The sequence below is a fragment of the Phacochoerus africanus genome, chromosome 4 (assembly GCF_016906955.1).
Source record: "Phacochoerus africanus isolate WHEZ1 chromosome 4, ROS_Pafr_v1, whole genome shotgun sequence".
NCBI lineage: Eukaryota > Metazoa > Chordata > Mammalia > Artiodactyla > Suidae > Phacochoerus > Phacochoerus africanus.
The window spans coordinates 119,946,572-119,965,885 of record NC_062547.1 but is presented as its reverse complement, the minus strand read 5'-3'; the positions used below and the strand labels follow the sequence as shown (position 1 = coordinate 119,965,885).

Genomic DNA, 19,314 nt, shown 5'->3' with positions numbered 1-19,314 from the left:
GGGCCGGCGCGGAGGGAAGCGGAAACAGCTTCAGGCCGGAGGGCCAAGCAAAGCGGCGCTTGCGCATTCGGCAGCTCGTGGGGCCGTTGCTCACCGAACATTTCCAGAGATTTGTTGTCTTGGGGCAAGCAGTTGCGTTATCAACGGTGAGAAGACTGCAGCAGGTTGGACATAGGGGACCAGGCTGCAATACTGACTTTCGTAGTAGTTTGGATACCCGCCTACTCCGGCGCCTTCCTAGCGACTCTCACCAGCTCAAAGCCCGCCCACGACGCGCACGGAGCGACCACTTCCGCCCTCACCTCCCTCGGTGCAAGATGGCAGAGGAGCCGGAGTCTGCGCTGCAGCTCCCGCCCGCAACTGCTGCTGAGGGCGATGGACCTACGGAGGTCTCCCCAGAAACTGCCACTCCGGAACCCCCTTCTTCCGCTTCAGTTTCCCCCGGAACAGAAGAACCTGCCGGTGACACCAAGAAAAAAAGTAATTTTCAGAGAAGTTTCACTTTGGGCAGAGAAGGAAGCTTAAGCTTTCCTTACAGTTCAAGTAGGGATGGCAGCTAATGAAATTTAGAGGAGGGCGGGTTCCAGACCAGGGCCGGCTCAATACGAGGTTTTTGAGCAGGAGAGAGGAAGTATACTTTTCGGCTTTTAAGACGTTTGCCTTGAGTGCCTTTCAGGAAGCTATCTCTGGACGCACCTTCGGGTTGTGGTGCCTGGCACATGAGTGCCACAACATTTAGTATGCTGTGCTCGCATCTTCCTTTGAATCGGGCAGACCGTGAGCTATCGGAAGGTGGGCGCTCATTGGGACCTCAGTAGTTCCAGATGCTTAATGAGGAACGTAATAATTTGAGTAATGATTTTAGGTGATAGGGATGGTCAGTGGTAAATCAATTAAAATCCACACCTTCCGATTAGGTTGCTGTGTTTTAATCAGTTAGTGTGAATTGGACCAAAAACTGGAGATTTACCCAGTATGAAGAATGCTAAGAGAGAATTAAAGGCATAGGCATCACTCTTTTAAATAAACAGAACAAAGCAAAACACCTTTTTGGAACGCTTGTAAATGAATCATTTCATTCCTTGAACTAGCTGTCTTCAGCCTTTATTTCTTGAGAATTAGTTCACCATTGTAAAATACAGAAATTCCTAAATGGGGCACTCTGTAGAGTTGCTGAGAAAAGCAGGAAATCAACATCCCCTGTTGAAAGAGGTTGACCCTGGCCATGAGACAGGCTTTCTCAGACCAGAGTCTTATTAAAGTGTAGGTATCCTACGTTGTGCTTAGTGATCCCATGCCCTTTCATCCAACCTCACTTTCTGCTGCTAGGGAGGATAATTGTCTCTCCTAGCACGGTCCCCTTTTTAAATCACACTGCCTCTACATTTGGTGGAAATCTGTTCAGTTATTTCCACATGATGCACCAGTAGAGAAATAGAAACCTATGATTAGTTCTGTGGCTAACTGCTAGAATCTTTCTTTAAATGAATCCCCTTAATTTTATAGATTGTGGTTACCCCTTTTTCCTATCAGTTTACTATAAGCAGGAACAGACTTTCAAAGGGTTTGTCTTAGTATCTAGCAGTCTTAGTCAACAGCTTACTATGTACTTGACCGTGAAGGCTTTTGTGTAAAACAGTGGCTAAAAGTAATGACCCACCTCCCATATATGGCCTGGAGTTATGTAGAATGTTTCCTTAAGTCTGCACAATTTATGTTTTTTAACCATCAAATTTTCATTTCCTAGTTCCTGGGAGCATTTAGGCTCTGTGATATAAATAAAACTTATTTGTAGTTGTTGAATTTCTACCCTGAAATTATTGTCCTTTTTTGAGGACCTTTTCTGATGAAACCTTAAATATTTCATATGTTCTACCTTTGGTTTAATTTACAGATTAGTGAAGGTGAGGAAGTTTGCTGGTTGTGGTGGCACATTAGGATCACCAGGGGGAGCTTTTGAACATATCAGTGTCAAGGTGCTACCTCCAGAGGATTCTGATTTAATTGATGTGGACATCTGTGTTCTTGTAAATGTTCCCCCATTTGGGTCTGATGTGTAGCTACAGTTGAGATACACGAACAAGTAACCTTTAGAAGTTAAAAAATAGAGTTATAATAAATATTTTTCATTCTCTAAACATTTTAACTCTCCCCCTTTGCTTCAGTAGTACACCTCATTATTTTCAGCTTAAGTTTCTTGGAATGCCCAGTTGCAGCTGACAATTGATAGCCCCACTGAACTGAGGGAGCAGGGAGGGGAAGGTATGGAAGGCGAATTAACCAAAATCCCTTTAGTTTTCTGCCAGTTCTTCTCTTTTCCTTAGGTAACTGTGGGTAGCATTACTCAGTGGAAGAAGGAAGATAAACTTTAGTAGGAAGATAACTATATGTTATGTGTTGTAGGTGCTTCATTCCAGGGGTAAACTTGAATAAACTGATCTCAGTAACCTCATTGGTTCCTGATTTTTTAATACCAAAGAATGGGACAGGAAGGATGTAATAGAATAGAATTGACTTTAGAGGGCAGCAGAACACTTTTGCTTTCAGTGTTTCTTTTAATTGTGGATATCTTTTTTTTTAATTAGTTAATTTACAGAATTGTGTTTCAAGTATACAACAAAGTGCTTCAGTTTTAGATAGATAGACATTCTTTTTCAGATTCTTTTTCTTTGTAGGTATTATAAGGTACTTAGTTCCCCATGTTCTTTACTAGAAGTGTATATATGTTAATCCCAAATTCCTAATTATCTTCCCCCTCCCCACTATCTCCTTTAGTGACCGTAAGTTTGTTTTCTTTGTGGTTCTGTTGTTTTGTAAATAAGTTTAATTGTATCTTTTTTTAAAATTCCACATTGAATAATATATATTTGTCTTTGTATTAGTTCACTTCATAGAATAATCTCCAGATCCATCCATGTTGCTGTAGATGTCATTATTTTATTCATTTTTATGGCTGAGTAATTGTCCAATATATGTGTGTGTGTGTGTGTGTGTGTGTATACACACACTCCACATTTTCTTCATCCATTCATCTGTCAGTGGACATTTAGGTTGCTTCCATGCCTCAGCTATTGTAAACACTGCTGCTAGTACATTGGGGTGCAGGTATCTTCAAATTAAAGTTTTGTCCCAGGAGTGAGATTGCTGGATCATATGGTAACTCAGTTTTTAGTTTTTTAAAGAATCATGCTACTGTTGTCTATAATGGCTGCACTAATTTATATTCCCACCAACAATTTAGGAGGGTTCCTTTTTCTCTATACTTTCTACAGGATTTCCTATTTGTAGATTTTTTTTTTTAATGATGGTCATTCTGATAGATTTGAGGTGATACTTCATTGTAGTTTTGACTGGCGTTTCTCTCATAATTAGTGATATTGATCATTTTTCCATGTGCCTGTTGGCCCTCTGTCAGTCTTCTTTGGAGAAATGCCTATTTAGGTCTTTTGCCTCTTTTTGATAAGATTTTTTTTTAATTGAGCTGTTTGTATATTTTGGAAATTAACGTCTTGTAATTAGCATCATTTGCAGATATTTTCTCCCACTCCATAGATTGTCTTTTTTTTTTTTTTTTTAAGTTTTTACAGCTGCATCAAGCAGCATATGAAAGTTCCCAGGCTAGGATTTGAATCAGAACTGTGGCTGCTGGCTTATGCCACAGCCACTGTGGATCTGAGCCATATCTGCAACCTACACTGCAGCTTGTGGCAATGCCAGATTCTTAACCCACTGAACAAGGCCAGAGATCAAACCCACATGCATCCTCATGGACATGATATTGATGTTTTAACCTGCTGAGCCACAATGGGAACTCCCATAGGTTTTCTTTTTGTTTTGTGTTTGATTTCCTTTGCTGTGCAAAAGCTATTAAGTTTAATTTGGTCCCACATGTTTATTTTTGCTTTTATTTCCATTATTCTAGGTGATGGGTCTGAAAAAATACTGCTTCAGTTTGTGTCAAAGAGTGTCCTGACTGTGTTTTCCTCTAGGAGTTTTTATAGTATCTGGTCTTATGTTTAGATCTTTAATCCATTTTGAGTTTATTTTTATGTATGATGTTAGAGAATGTTGTAATTTTATTCTTTAGCATGTAGCTGTCCAGTTTTCCCAGCACTGTTTATTGAAAATACTGTCTTTTCTCCAATGTATATTCTTCCCTCCTTTGTTATAGATTAATTGGCCATAGATGTATAAGTTTATTTTTGGACTCTCCTATTCCATTGATCTATGTGTTTGTTTTTGTGCTGGTACCATACCGTTTTTGATGACTGTAGCTTTGTGGTATAGTCTGAAATGAGAGAGCATGATTCCTCCAGCTGTTCTTCTCTCCCAGGAGTGTTTTGGCTGTTGGGGGTCTTTTGTTTCCATACAAATGTAAAAAAGATTTTGATCTAGTTCTGTGAAAAATGTCACTGGTGATTTTTGGCGGGGGGGGGGGGGGGGGGGCGGGGGCACACCTGAGGCATATGGAAGTTCCCAGGCTAGGGGTCCAATCAGAGCTACAGCTGCCTGCCTACGCCACAACCACAGCACAGCAACACAGGATCCAAACCACATCTGCAACCTACACTACAGCTAATGGCAACACCAGATCCTTAACCCACTGAGCAAGGCCAGGAATTGAACCCACATCCTCATGGGTCCTAGTTGGGTTTGTTAACCACTGAGCCACAAAGGGAACTCCTGTTACTGGTAATTTAATAGGGATCGCAATGAATCTGAAGATTGTCTTGGTAGTATGGTCATTTTAACATTATAGATTATTCCAATCTGAGATCATGGTATATTTTTCTGTTTGTGTCATCTTTCAGTGTCTTACAGTTTTTGGAGTACAGGTCTTTTTTCTCCTTAGGTATGTTTGTTCCTAGGCATTTTATTCTTTTTCATGCTGTGGTATGGGATTATTTCCTAAATTACACTTTCTGATATTTTGTTGTTAGTGTATCAGAATGCAACAGCTTTCTGTATATTTTGTATCCAGCAACTTTTCTCAATCCATTGATGAGCTCTAGGGGTGTTCTGGCAGTATCTTTAGGATTTTCTCTGTATAGCGTCATGTCATCTGCAAACAATGACAGACTTCTTTTCCAATTTAGATTCCTTTTATTACTTTTCCAATTTAGATTCCTTTTATTACTTTTTTTTCCTCTCATTGCTGTGTCTAGGACTTCCAAAACTATGTTGAGTGAAAGTAGTGAAAATGGGCATCCTTGTCTTGTTCCTGATCTTAGAAAGAATACTTTTAGCTTTTCACTGTTGAGTATGATGTTAACTGGGTTTGTCATATTTGGCCTTTATTATGTTGACTCTATTACTTTTATGCCCTCTTTTCTCTTCTTCCCTTTTCTTTTCGGCTGCATCTGTGGCATATAGACATGCCTAACCTAGGGGTGGAGCTTCACCTGAGGGCTAGGCCGCAAGCACAGCAACACCAGATCCAGGCCACATCTGGGACCTGTGCCACAGCTTTTGGCAACGCCAGATCCTTAACCCACTGAGCAAGATGAGGGATCAGCCCCACATCCTCATGGATACCGTGTTGGGTTCTTAACCCTCTGAGCCATGATGAGAACTCCTGCCCACTTTCTGTAGAGTTTTTATCATAAATAGATGTTGAATTTATCAAAAGCTTTTTTTTTTTTGCATCTGTTGAGATAATCAGATTTTTTTTATTCTTCAGTTTGTTAATGTGGTGTATACATTGATTGCAGATATTGGAAAATCCTTGCATCCCTGGGATAAATCCCACTCAATCGTGGCCTGCGAGCCTTTTAATATATTGTTGGAGTTTGTTTGCTAGTATTTCATTGAGTATTTTTGCATCTATGTTCATCAATGATACTGGCCTGTAATTTTCTTTTTTTGTGATAATCTTTGTCTGGTTTTGGTATCTGGGTCAAGGTGACCTCATAGAATGAGTTCGAAAGTGTTCCTTCCTCTGCAGTTTTTTGGAATAGTTTCATAAGGATAGGTGTTATCTCTTCTCTGATAAAATTCACCAATGAAACCATCTAGTCCTGGACTTTTGCTTGTTGGAGTTTTTAAAATTACTAATTTCTTCAGCAATGGTAATTGGTCTGTTCTTATTTTCTGTTTCTTTCTGGTTTGGATTTGGGAGAATGCACCTAAGAATTTTTCCAGGTTGTCCAATTTATTGGCGTATAGTTGCTCTTAGGATCCTTTGTATTTCTGTTGTATCATTTGTAACTTCTCTTTTCTCATTTCTGATTGTATTGATTTTAGTCCTCTCTTTTTGTTTCTTAATGAATCTAGCTTAGGGTTTATTGATTTTGTTAATTTTTTCAAAGAACTAGCTTTTCGTTTCATTAATCTTTTCTATTTGTCTCTATTTCATTTATTTCTGCTCTGATCTTTTTGGTTTCCTTCCTTCTGCTAACTTTGGGTTTTGTTTGTTCTTTGTCTAGTAGCTTGAGCTGGGAGATTAGGTTATTTGAGATTGTTCTTTTTTCTGTCTGCCTGATCTGTCCGTTGATGTAAGTGGGATGTTAAAGTCCCCCACTATTAATGTGTTAGTCTGTTAAGAACATATGTATGTGTACTCCAATGTTGGATGCATATATATTTATAATTGTCATGTCATCTTCTTGGATTTATCTTCTTATCATTATATAAGTGTCCTTCTTTATCTCTTGTGGCAGTCTTTATTTTAAAGTTTATTTTGTCTAAATATTGCTACTCCAACTTTCTTTTGATTTCCATTTGTATGGAATACTTTTTTCCTTCTTTCCATTTTCATTCTGAGTCTTTAGACCTGAAGTGAGTCTCTTGTGGACAGCATATATACAGGTTTGTTTGTTTGTTTTGCCATTTCTAGGGATGATCCCATGGCATATGGAGGTTCCCAGGCTAGGGGTCGAATCGGAGCTGTAGCCACCAGCCTACGCCAGAGCCACAGCAACGTGGGATCCGAGCCGCGTCTGCAACCTACACCACAGCTCACAGCAACGCCAGATCCTTAACCCACTGAGCAAGGGCAGGGACCGAACCCGCAACCTCATGGTTCCTAGTTGGATTCGTTAACCACTGCGCCACAACGGGAACTCCTCTACAGGTCCTATTTTTGTATCCATTCAGTCTATGTCTTTTGATTGGAGCATTTAGTCCGTTTACATTTAAGATAATTATCAGTATTGCAATTTTAACTGTTTTGGATTTGTCTTTGTAGGTCTTTCCCCCCTTTTTGTTCTCTTACGGTTTGCTGACTATCTTTAGCATGTTTGGATTCTGTGTGTATGTGTGCATATGTGTCTATTATAGATTTTTATTTGGCATTTACCATGAGATTTGTGTATAGCAGTGTATGTGCTTATATATACATGCTTGTTTTAAATTACTGATCTCTTAATTTCAAATGCATTTTAAGTACCCTCCATTTGTACTCTCCTCCTCTCATGATTACTTTTTGATAATTTTATTTTACATTTAATTGTTTTTGTATCCCTTCATTGCTTATTGTTGATAGAAATGATTTTACTACTTTATCTTTTAACATCTACTCGCTTTGTGCTTGGGCAATTTCTTACTTTTATTCTATGTTTAACTTTACCAGTGAACTTCACCATGTTGTAATTTTCTTCCTTTTCTGATTAGAGAAGTTCCTTTAGCTTTGTTGCAAAGCTGGTTTGGTGGTGCTAAAATCTTTCAGTTTTTGCTTATCTATAAAGATTTTGAGTTCTCCATCAGATCTGAGCAAGAGCCTTGCCAGGTGTTGTATCCTTGGTTATAGGTTTTTCTCTCTCATTACTTCAAGTGTATTGTGTCACTCCCTTCTGGTTTGCAGCTTTATGGGAGTTCCTTTGCATGTTATTTGTTGCTTTTCCCTTGTTGCTTTTAATATTCTCCCTTTATTTTTCATTTTTGTTATTTTGATTATACTGTCTTGTATTCCTCTCTGGGTTAATCTGTATGGAATTCCCTGCACTTCCTGGACTTGGGTGACTGTTTCCAAACTCAAGTTAGGGAAGTTTTCAGCTATTATTTCTTTAGATATCTTCTCAGGCCCTTTCTATCTTTCTTCTCTTTCTGGGACCCCTGTAATGTGAATGTTGAGTGTGCTTAGTGTTATTCCAGAGGTCTCTTAAACTGTCCTTGGTTCATTTCGTTCTTTTTTCTTTTTATGTTTCCACTGTTCTGTCTTCCATTTCACTGATCTGTTCTTCTGCTGAATTTAGTCTACTCTTGATTCCTTCTAGTGTCTTTTGGTTGGTTGGTTGGGTTTTTGTTTTTTGTTTTTTGTTTTTAACAACCAGACTTGCAGCATTTGGAAGTTCCCAGTAGGAGTAAAATCAGAGCTCCAGCTGAGGCCTAAGAGATAGCCATGGCAACACCAGGCTGGAGCAGCATCTTCAACCTACACCTTAGCTTGTGGCAACACTGAAGCCTTAACCCACTGGACAATGCCAGGGAGCACACTCACATCCTCATAGAGACAACATTGAGTTTTTAACACCCTGAGCCACATGGGCACTCCAAGTGCATTTTTTTTTTGGCTTTTTGCTATTTCTTGGGCCGCTCCCGCGGCATATGGAGTTTCCCAGGCTAGGGGTCTAATCGGAGCCATAGCCACCAGCCTACACCAGAGCCACAGCAACGTGTGATCCGAGCCGGGTCTGCAACCTGCACCACAAGCTCAGGGCAACGCCGGATGGTCAACCCACTGAGCAAGGGCAGGGACCAAACCCACAACCTCATGGTTCCTAGTCGGATTCACTAACCACTGCGCCACGATGGGAACTCCCCAAGTGTATTTTTTATTTCAATTTTTCTTTAATTCTGTTTGGTGGTTCTTTATATTTCCTAATTCTTTGTTCAAAACTTAACTTTTTTAAGCAAAGTAACTTCAGAAGATAAAACCATAGTCTTTGTGTTCGCATCTTTGTATTTTGAATTATTGAAACCTTTAATTTCTTTGAAAGCTTTCTGGCCTTTGGTTCTTGTATTTTCCTCTTAATGATTTTTGTTGTTTTCCTTTATTTACTGTATTTTACTGTAGAAAACGTGGCAGTTACAAAAAACACAAGTAAAATAAAATTATAACCACCTATAATGTCCCTACTGAGAAAAAGCATTTTGGTGTATATTCCACACTTAGGTGAACATGTGCTCGTGATGTTTTCGATGAAATTAAGATCATATACTGTTTTATAGTTAGTACCTTTTGATAACTTTTTTGTACTGTTAAGTATGCTTTTATAATGTATTCCTTTAGTGGCAGCTTATAAATCTTAAGCTTTAATAAGTGAGTTGTGATTTGGTACTATTATAAACACTTTTTGGGGGGGGCTCACTCACAGCAAATGGAAGTTCCTGGCTAGGGGACCAAATTGGAGCTACCACTGCCGACCTACACCACAGCCACAGCAACTCCAGTCCAAACCCCATCTGTGACCTGCACCACAGCTCATAGCAATGCCAGATCCCTAACCCATTGAGCAGGGCCAGGGATCGAACCCACATTCTCATGGATTCTAGTCAGGTTTGTTACTGTGAGCCAAAATGGCAACTCTCACTATTCTAAACATCTAACATATGTTTCACTTAATCTTTATAATAATCTTATGAAGTAGGTACTGTTATTCTCAATTTACATATGGAGAAACTGTGGCACAGAGAGATTAAGTAGCTTATCTAGATATATGTGTATATCCCTAGCAAATGCAGAGCCAGGATCTTGAACCAAAGAAGTTTGAGTGTGTGCTCTTTGTCTTTACTACAATATATAAATTCTATCATAAAGTATAATATCCTTTATTTAACCTGTTCCCTTTAAGAATCTTTGTTGGATATTTAGGTTTACCAGGTTTTATTTTGTTTTTTTTTTAAAGAAAGTAAATATTTCAATGAAAGTGAGATCCTTCTAAGTGAATCTTTTCATATCTCGTGTGTTCATCTTGGCCACACCTCCAGTATTATAAAGATGTAAACTAAATGTTGAGTGAAGGTTTAAGTTTCTGAAGTTTTTTATATTGCATTCTTTTTAGACATTTTAGTGTACTTGTAGTACAGTTGACCATTGAACTATATGGGTTTGAACTTACATGTGGATTTTTTTTTTTAATAAACTCATACAAGAATACTACACAATCCATTATTGGTTGAATCTGCAGGTGCACGGGCCTGACTGCAAATTTATAGCTGGATTTTCAACTGCATGGAGGTTGATGCCCCTAACTCCTGTTTGGCTAGCGTCAACTGTTTCTGTTTGGTTTTTGTTTTTTGTTTGTTTCTCTTTTACAGTTGACATCCTACTAAAGGCTGTGGGAGACACACCTATAATGAAAACAAAGAAATGGGCTGTAGAGCGAACCCGAACCATCCAAGGACTCATTGACTTCATCAAAAAGTTTCTTAAACTTGTGGCTTCAGAACAGTTGGTATGAAATCAATGGTGATCATTTCCCTACAAAAACTAATAGTGCATTTGTGTCTCAGTATCTGAGGGGGGTTGATTCTGGGACCATTCTCTGCAGATGCTCAGCTTCCTTATATAAAATGGCATATTTGCGTATAATATGTACACATCCTCTCATATACTTTAAATCATGTTTTGATCACTTAGCATACCTAATACAATGTAAATTACAGATTTGTTTTTTGGAACTTCCTGAAATTTATTTTTCCTCAAATATTTTCCATAACATTTGGGTGAATCTCAAGGAGGATGCAGAACCCATGGTTACAGAGAGGGAACTGTAGTTCCTAGGCAACATTGAATAACTATTGTATGTAGAAATACATATGAAGTCACATGTTACTTCAGTAATGTTCTTTTATTTGTTAGGGGAATTTTTGTGATTTATTGAAGGATTTTATGGGAACCCTAAAGTGAAATGAATTTTAGATTTGCTTTTCCAGTGTGAACGGATATTTTTTTTTAACCTGTTGTATTGGTTGTTTTCCTCAAAAAGTCACTAAATGCCCATGTAGTAAGATTTATCATCAAATATTGGTATTGAAAGTTTTAGGGTTTTCTTTATTTGTTAGTATCAATGCTGCTTCCTTTCCATTCTCCTCAAGGTAAGCAATATACCTTTGCCATGTGTTGTGAAAGAACTAAGAGTTATATAGTTAATCCTTGAACAACATGAGTTAGAACTGTGCCAGTCCACTTATACATGGATTTTTTTCAAGAGATACATACAATAGTACTATACTACATGATGCTCACTTGGTTAATCTGCCTTGATTTTTAACTGTACAGAGGGTAGGTTCCCCAACCTCATTGTTCAGGAGTCACTTGTACTTACTTCATACTACAGTACGTGTTAAACATTTCGTGATAAGTTGGAAGGATTAAAATTTTAAATGCCACTTGTTTTTAACTTGGCATTTGACTACAGAAGTTTAAATGTCTTAAGTGTATTTGATGTTTTATCATGTTATATTAATATATTAAATGCCTTTATCTTCAGATCACAGTCTTGGTCAGTGTTAACACATATATTGTATGAGTGAATAGGTATTGAAGAATCAGTTAGTATTTTTTAAATAAAATTATGTATAAGCATTGGGGAGAGATATAGTTGCCTGTGAAAACAGGAATGAGAACTGGTAAAATGAATGAACTAGTTATTATGGTGGGATGTGTTGGAATTTATTTTTGTCAGTGAAGAGAAAGAAGCTACTCTGATCTAAGATTTTGGCTGCAATGTAGCTTTCACAAGTGGGTCATGTCATAGGTACAGAATTAAATGCAAGATAGATTAATCACTAGGAGATATTTGAGGCAAGAAAGGATAGCCTAGAGCCAGGAATTCCTCCAAAGGAAGTTGTAAGGGGAAAGTGTTGGGGATTTTTGACTTTTGCAGGTGAGCATATTTGTTTATTATTACTCAGAGTGAGAAAATCATCTATTTTAGCAGAGTACTATATAGAATTTAACTGAATTTCAGAGATAAACCAGATTATAGTGTCATCCATTTTCAGATAGTAGCTAAAACTTCAAGAGTAGAGGACCTTGCCTAGAATCCCAGTCTAAATGGAAAAGTTGGAATAAGGACATACACTTAAGAGAAATGAATAGAGGTTATCTCTACTAAGAATAGAGTGTGAAGAGTTAGTGAAGTATGAAACCAGAGGAATTCCAAGTAATTAATGCATTACTTGTAGAAACTTGCAGGTTGAAGAAACGAAACAATGCTGTTTTATGTTAATGTTAGAATGTTGACATTTTGTATTGCCTATATTCAGTAATCTGAAAGAACTTGATTGATATCAATATATATTAGGTTTAGCCACGTAAAATAGCCATCAATCAATCATTTTAACCTGTAAAAACTGCAGTTTCATATGGTATAAACTTAAACTTTGTAGGGAATTTGATTATCCCTTCTCATTTAAGCAATAGGAAACATAAACAAAAGTAGAGTTGTTTTGTCACTTTTCTAGATTAAACTAGAACTCCTGTCTTCTGGCTTCATAGAGTTGTACCCTACATTATTTTCGTAAAATAAGTGTCAAAAGGAGAAGTCATGCTGGAGATTCTGGGATGATAGCAGTTTTGTCAGAAGGCATGGATTCCTACAAAAACACAGAGCTAGATAGCCAGACCAAAAACCCATGGTCACTATGCATATAACAAAACTTAGATGACAAGAGTATCCTCATGAACCTAAGATGCAAGTTGTTGAGGATCGCATGGATCTGCGGGCTATCTACAAATTTCCTGAAAGAAGCAAGGAGTAGGATCAGCATCTGACAGCAGTGAGAAAGGGAGAATCTGAAAATAGCTAAGAGGTATTCAGTGGAAAGTGCAGTGAGCCAATTTCAGAAAGTAGCTGAAATTTGAAAGGGTTTGATTCTCTCCAATAGCGGGTGATTACATTATATCTTCAGTAAAGAGAACTGAAGGGACTGGAGCAGTCTATCCCCTGAGATCTCTCTAAATAGATTTAGTAAGGCTCCCTTCCAAGACAAGATCCCACACCAAGGAGGAACTTCCACAAGTGAAGGAAACACATTTAAGCAGAGCAGAAACTTGAGAAAGGAAGAGAAGGACAAGATCAAAATGGAGGCAAACAACCTGGAAAACTCAGAGAGCGGGCCTCCATATTGTACGACACTATGCCAAAAAAAAAAAAAAACAAGAGGAGGGCGCTTTGTGGAGCTAGAAAAACTGCACTAACCCACCTCGTTCTAAAAGCTGAAGTAAACTAATTTCATGTAAAAGCAAGCAGCAGAGAAGTATCAAGGTCAAATCCTGCACAATGATATAAGAAAACAACATAACATCTGTAAAGACAATGAAAGCATGTCAGAAAAATGTGCTTGTGTGACAGCTCAATAACTAACATTATATCAAAACAAGTTTCAAAAGCAGCAAGAAAATGATAAAAGACAACAAACCAGCAGTAATAAACTCAAATGAAGTGGCAGAGCTGAGGAAAAAACATTATAAATAAAAAGTTATTTCAGAAATGGAGACTAAACGAGAAGGAATGTCAGAGCAAATAAACAGCAGATAGTGCCTGAAGAAAATTAGAGAAAGAAAAAAAGAACTTTTTTTTTTTTGGAAAAAAAAAAAAAAACTAGGAATAAGGCTACCTATGGAGGGAAAAGACCTGTACTGCAAAAACTACATAACAGTGAAAGATGATACAAACAGATGGAAAGATATACCATCATCTTGGATTGGAATAATCTATATTGTTAAAATGGTCATACCACCAAGACAACATTCAGATTCATTGCAATCCCTATTAAATTACCAATGACATTTTTCACAGAACTAGAACAAAAACTTTTTACATTTGTTTGGAAACAGAAAAGACCCCAAAAAGCAAAACAGTCTTCTTTCTTGAGAAAGAAGAATGGAGCTGAAAGAATCACATCACACTCCCTGATTTCAGGCTATGTTACAAAGCTACAGTCATCAAAACACTGTGGTACCAGTGCAGAAACTAACATAACTCAGTGGAATGGGATAGAGTCCAGAAATAAACCCATACATCTGTGATCAGTTAATCTACAATAAGGAGGGAAGAATAATTAGAAAAAAAAAAAAGTCTTTTCAATAAATAATGCTGGGAAAACTGGATACCTACATGCAAAAAAAAAATGGAATTAGAACATTCTCTAAACCATATGTAAAAATAAACTCAAAATGGATGAAAACCTAAACATAAGACCAGATCCTAGAAAACTCATAAGAGAAAACATAGGCAGAACACTCTTTGACGTAAATTTCAGTAATCTTTTTTTCAGAACTGTCTCCTAAAGGAAATAGAAGCAAAAATAAACAAGTGGGACCTAATCAAACATATAAACTTATGCATAGCAAAGGAAACTATCCACAAAATGAAAAAAAAAAAAAAAAACCTACTGAATGGGAAAATATATTTGCAAATGATATGACCAGTCAGGGATTAACATCTACCATATATAAATAGCTCATACAATGAAATACAAAAACAAATTTAAAAATTGGCATAAGAACTGGAAGGACATTTTTCCAAGAGGAAATGCAGATGGCCAACAGGCACATGAAAAGATGCTCAGTGTTGTTAATCATCAGGGAAATGCAGATCAAAACCAAAATGAGATAGCGCCTTACACCTGTCAGAATGGCTATCATCGAAAAGAACACAAATAGGAGTTCCAGTCGTGGCTTAGTGGAAATTAATCTGACTAGTATCCATGCGGATTCACGTTCGATCCCTGGCCTTGCTCAGTGGGTTATAGATCCAGCGTTGCCATGAGCTGTGGTGTAGGTCACAGACACAGCTCAGATCTGGCGTTGCTATGGCTGTGGCATAGGCCAGCAGCTACAGCTCTGATTTGACCCCTAGCCTGGGAACCTTGATATGCCTCGTGGTGCTGCCCTAAAAAGACTAAAAAGCAAACAAACAAAAAAAAAAACCCACAAATAACAAATGCTGACAAGGATGTGTAGAAAAGGGAATCCCTGTACACAATTGGTAGAGATGTAAATTGGTGCAGCCACTCTGGAAAACAGTATGGAGGTTTCTCAAAAAACTAAAAATAGAACTACCATATGACCCAGCAGTTCCACTCTTGGGTATATATCCGAATAAAACAAAAACACTAATTTGAAAAGATACATGCTCCCCAATGTTCATAGCATTATTTGTAACTGCCAAGATATGGAAGCATCCTAAGTGTCCCTCAGCAGATAAATAGAACACATACATATACATGCAATGGAATTCTACTCAGCCACAAAAAAAAGAAGGAAATTTTGCCATTTGTAGCAACATCAATGGACTCGGGAGGCATCATGCTAAGTGAAATGAGTCAAACAGAGACAAATACTGCCTGATAGCACTTATTTTTGGAATCTAAAAAATACAACAGGCTAGTGAATGTAGCAAAAAAGCAGACTTACAGGTACAATCTAGTGGTTACCAGTGTGTTGAGGGGGCATATAGGGATAGGTGAGTGGGGGGGTACAGACTGTTGTGTATAAAATAGGCTCAAGGGTGTATTGTACAACATGGCAAATATAAGCACTATTTTGTAATATAACTGTAAATGGAAAGTCATCTTTAAAAATTGTACAAAATTTTTTAATTTACAAAAATGTTTTAAACTTTAACCTGAAGCGTTTGATTGCTTAGGCCCAGGGATGGTGGATGGGAGGGTGGGGAGAAATGCAAAGTAAGAAGAATTTGAGAGAAAGTGACAAATATTGAATATGAACAGATACCACAGTAAACACAGATAACAGGCGTCCCTGAAGAAAACCAAAGCAAAGGAACAAATACTTGAAAGTATGATTTGAAGGAAATTTCAAATTCTAAGAAGGAAACTAATGTTTTGTTTTCTTAAAACTATCAAAAGCCAATTTGATACTCTGATGTTTTGTTTCAATATCTTTAAGAATTTTTTATGTACTCAAAAATGTTTTAATAGAAACGTACTAAACTGAAACATTGAACAATGAACCCTTTAAATTAAGAACCAGATTATAAGATCATTAGGTTTCAATTTTTTCTATTTCCTTTTTCTGCAAGGAACTTCACAGTGGTCATATTCAGCCTGAAGTTTAATACATTCAAAAGTTTTCAAAGTTAGTAAATGGTCAAAAAAAATCAAACCATAGATGTCATTTACTCAAGAAAAATGCACCGTCTATCTCAGTTAATTAGATTTTTTGCCTTGGAGCTGGTGTGTAGAATTTTGATAGAAATTATGTCTTTATGAGTAAGTGAGAAAATTAATATTTTTAATAATGTCATTTATTGGATAAACCTTTAAAAGCTATTTGAAAGCGAAAGTTTCTTAGCTACAAAATTTTGAAGCAAAAATTATCTTATTCATTCAGGGAGAAGACGTGCTCATGTAAAGATCTAATTAGTTGACTATAAGAATTAGAAGGAGTTTAGGGAAAGTTTCAATTCTGAAGACAAAGAATTTGAAATAGCTGGCTGATTGGGAACCAAAAAAAAATGCAGATTAACCTGAATACCATTAAAAATGAATCACCATGAATTTTTTCTTTCTTGTAGTTTATTTATGTGAATCAGTCCTTTGCCCCCTCTCCAGACCAGGAAGTTGGAACCCTCTATGAGGTAAAACATTACTGCTTTATATTCTTTTTTTTTTTTTTGTCTTTTTCTAGGGCTGCACCTGTAGCATATGGAGGTTCCCAGGCTAGGAGTCTAATGAGAGCTGTAGCTGCCGGCCTATACCACAGCCACAGCAACTCGAGATCCGAGCCTTGTCTTCGACCTACACCACAGCTCTCGGCAATGCCAGATCCTTAACCCACTGAGTGAGGCCAGGAATCAAACCCTCAACCTCATGGTCCCCAGTCGGATTCGTTAACTAGTGAGCCACAGCAGGAACTCCTGCTTTATATTCTTAATGAAACATTCTCATCTGTGTAGAGTATGATCCTTAATTCACATCATTTTAAGAGATGATAAGCCATTTTTAATTATCAAGAGAGATTAATTTCTTGTTCTCTGTTATATCTCTAACACCTTGAATGTAGTTGGATCTCAACTAATTATACAGGAATTAAAGAATTAAGGAATGAATAACACAGAAGATGACCGTGAAATATGACCAGAAAGTAAGGTCTCCTTTCTTACCTGCATTTAGTCTCTACATTTTTAATGTAATCAGTAATCCAGATCTCCTTACATGAAATTGAAAAGGAGACTGTGGAAGAATGACTTTATTCAGCATTCTTAAAACTCTACTACTAGAAAATAGTATGTATATTATAGTCAGATACAGAGAAGGGACAAGATTAAAATATGTGTGCCTATTCATGTCTAAGGTGGAGACAAGTTTTATTGAACATTTATGATAACTGTTATGCGTACAGTAGCCAGCTTGCATCTGTTGAAATAAATAGCCTTATAGATAAGTTACATGTCCATGTATGAGGATATTTATGATGCATGTAACTTTTTTTTCTTATTCGCATCTAAGAATAACAAAAATTGAGTTTAATATATTGCCTTTTTTCTTTTCGTAGTGTTTTGGCAGTGATGGTAAACTGGTCCTGCATTACTGCAAATCTCAGGCTTGGGGATGAACTACAGAGGAACAGATCTCACTAACTTAAATCTACACAAAGGAAGCAGCTCTGAACAGTTTTGATCTCATGGCAAGAGACATAGATGTAATCTATTCAGCATGTATCTGCTGTGACCCATGTTTATACATTTTAAAAAATCCACAGAGTAGATGGACCTACAAAAATGTAATTTGTGTTACTACACAAATCATCATAAAAGGTTGACATTAGAGTATACCCATTACTACAGCTATTGCTTCAGAGCTGCCTCCAAGGTATTAAAAAAGGAGACTAAGATTATGTAAAGCTGCTTTTATTACCACTTCTCAAAATGACTGAAATTGTTTACTCATAAAATTAGCATTCCTGCTGATTTTTTTTTCCCTTCACTATAAAAGTCAACTTACTAAAGTTTTCTTTGGGGACTTATTCAGGGAAATTCATTTTATTTGAGGTATGGGATACGTCTTTTCGCATTTACTTTTCTATCTACATTACTGGCTTTATTGCCTTACTTAGGCCAGCAGAGGGCAACCTAGCTGGTAGAAAGAGCTAGGCAGTTCGGTTTTACATGTTTGCCAGAAGATAATAGCTATTCCTGCTAATTTCTAAGAAACACCTAGCCAAGAGGGTACATATGCTGACACAATGGAAGACTGCTTTAAAGAAAATATGTGGTTTAGGTTTGTTTTAGTGGGAAACAGACGGAATTTTATAAATTCTGGGCAGATGAGTCATCCAGCTCTTTTCAGTCCTTTCATTTAATGATTGTTGAGTCCCAGGGATTATAACTGTGTTATTATTCTCTCTCTTACTTGTGCAGTGTCAAAAGCACTCTATGAGTAAATTTGGCAGCATCTCTCGGTTTTATATATTTTTCAACTTGAAAATGCCCAAGGAATAATTGGAAAGTAGCTAGATTTTATGTGTATTTCATGCCATGATTGAAAGTACCATTTTTACTGATGCTATTAAACTAATAATTGCTTTAAGTAAGGTTTAATTTTTTTTATTCTGTATCATTTTTGTAATGCAACATTTAAAAAAATCCATAAATTGAGTGGAATGTTCAAATAAGATCTAATGTGTACAAGAATTCTAAGTGTTTATTTTCAAAGGTAATGAGAATGGTATGATTTTGTCAAAGGACTTTGAACTATACTTATATCCGTTAAGTCCCAGAATGTACTTTAGGGTTAATGATCTGCCGTACATTATCATTAGGGGGTGCTAAGGAGCAACTCATTTTAAGGTGATGAAATCACTGTTCAATTCTCATTTTCTGCCCAAGAATGAATTCCTAAGTCCCCTTATACCTGTGTCTCTGTTTAATAAATTAATACCGCAAGTATTTAGCCCTGAAATAATACAGGTTTAAATTGTGTAAACTTACTTTGTAAAACTAGGTAAGAAATTAGTATATATATTGAAATCTGGAAAGTATTTACTTTCAGGTCAAATAAGTTGAGTATGGGAAAGATCTGTTCTCTGGTTTACAGTTTATTGAAGGATGTGAGTATATTTATCTACATGCATAGATATTTAACAAATAGCAAAAATGTGTTTAACCTATGCATATATTTGTTTGCTGCTAAAGTTTCAAATGATAGCATATTTACATACCTCAACAGTCAAAGCTACTTGAGTTTGAATTAGTGTCAACTGTTTTTTTATCTAAAGTATTAATTTATTAAATCTGAGGTTAGCTAAATATGTATATTTGCTTTTTTCCCTCATAACCTTTAAGAATATATAGTGCTTTATACTTTCAAACCGTATTCATATTATTTCTTAATCTTTACCCA

The 19,314-nt window shown here is 36.9% G+C and overlaps 1 protein-coding gene across 1 annotated transcript; it reads left to right on the top strand.

Annotated features, from left to right (window-relative positions):
- The first annotated feature begins 31 nt into the window (after nt 1-31).
- ATG12 (autophagy related 12) lies at nt 32-18,860 on the top strand. Its single transcript, XM_047778458.1, has 4 exons — nt 32-480; nt 10,258-10,394; nt 16,488-16,550; nt 17,468-18,860. The coding sequence occupies exons 1-4, from the start codon at nt 318-320 to the stop codon at nt 17,525-17,527; spliced, it is 423 nt and encodes a 140-aa protein (XP_047634414.1). The 5' UTR covers nt 32-317; the 3' UTR covers nt 17,528-18,860.
- Nucleotides 18,861-19,314: the final 454 nt, after the last annotated feature.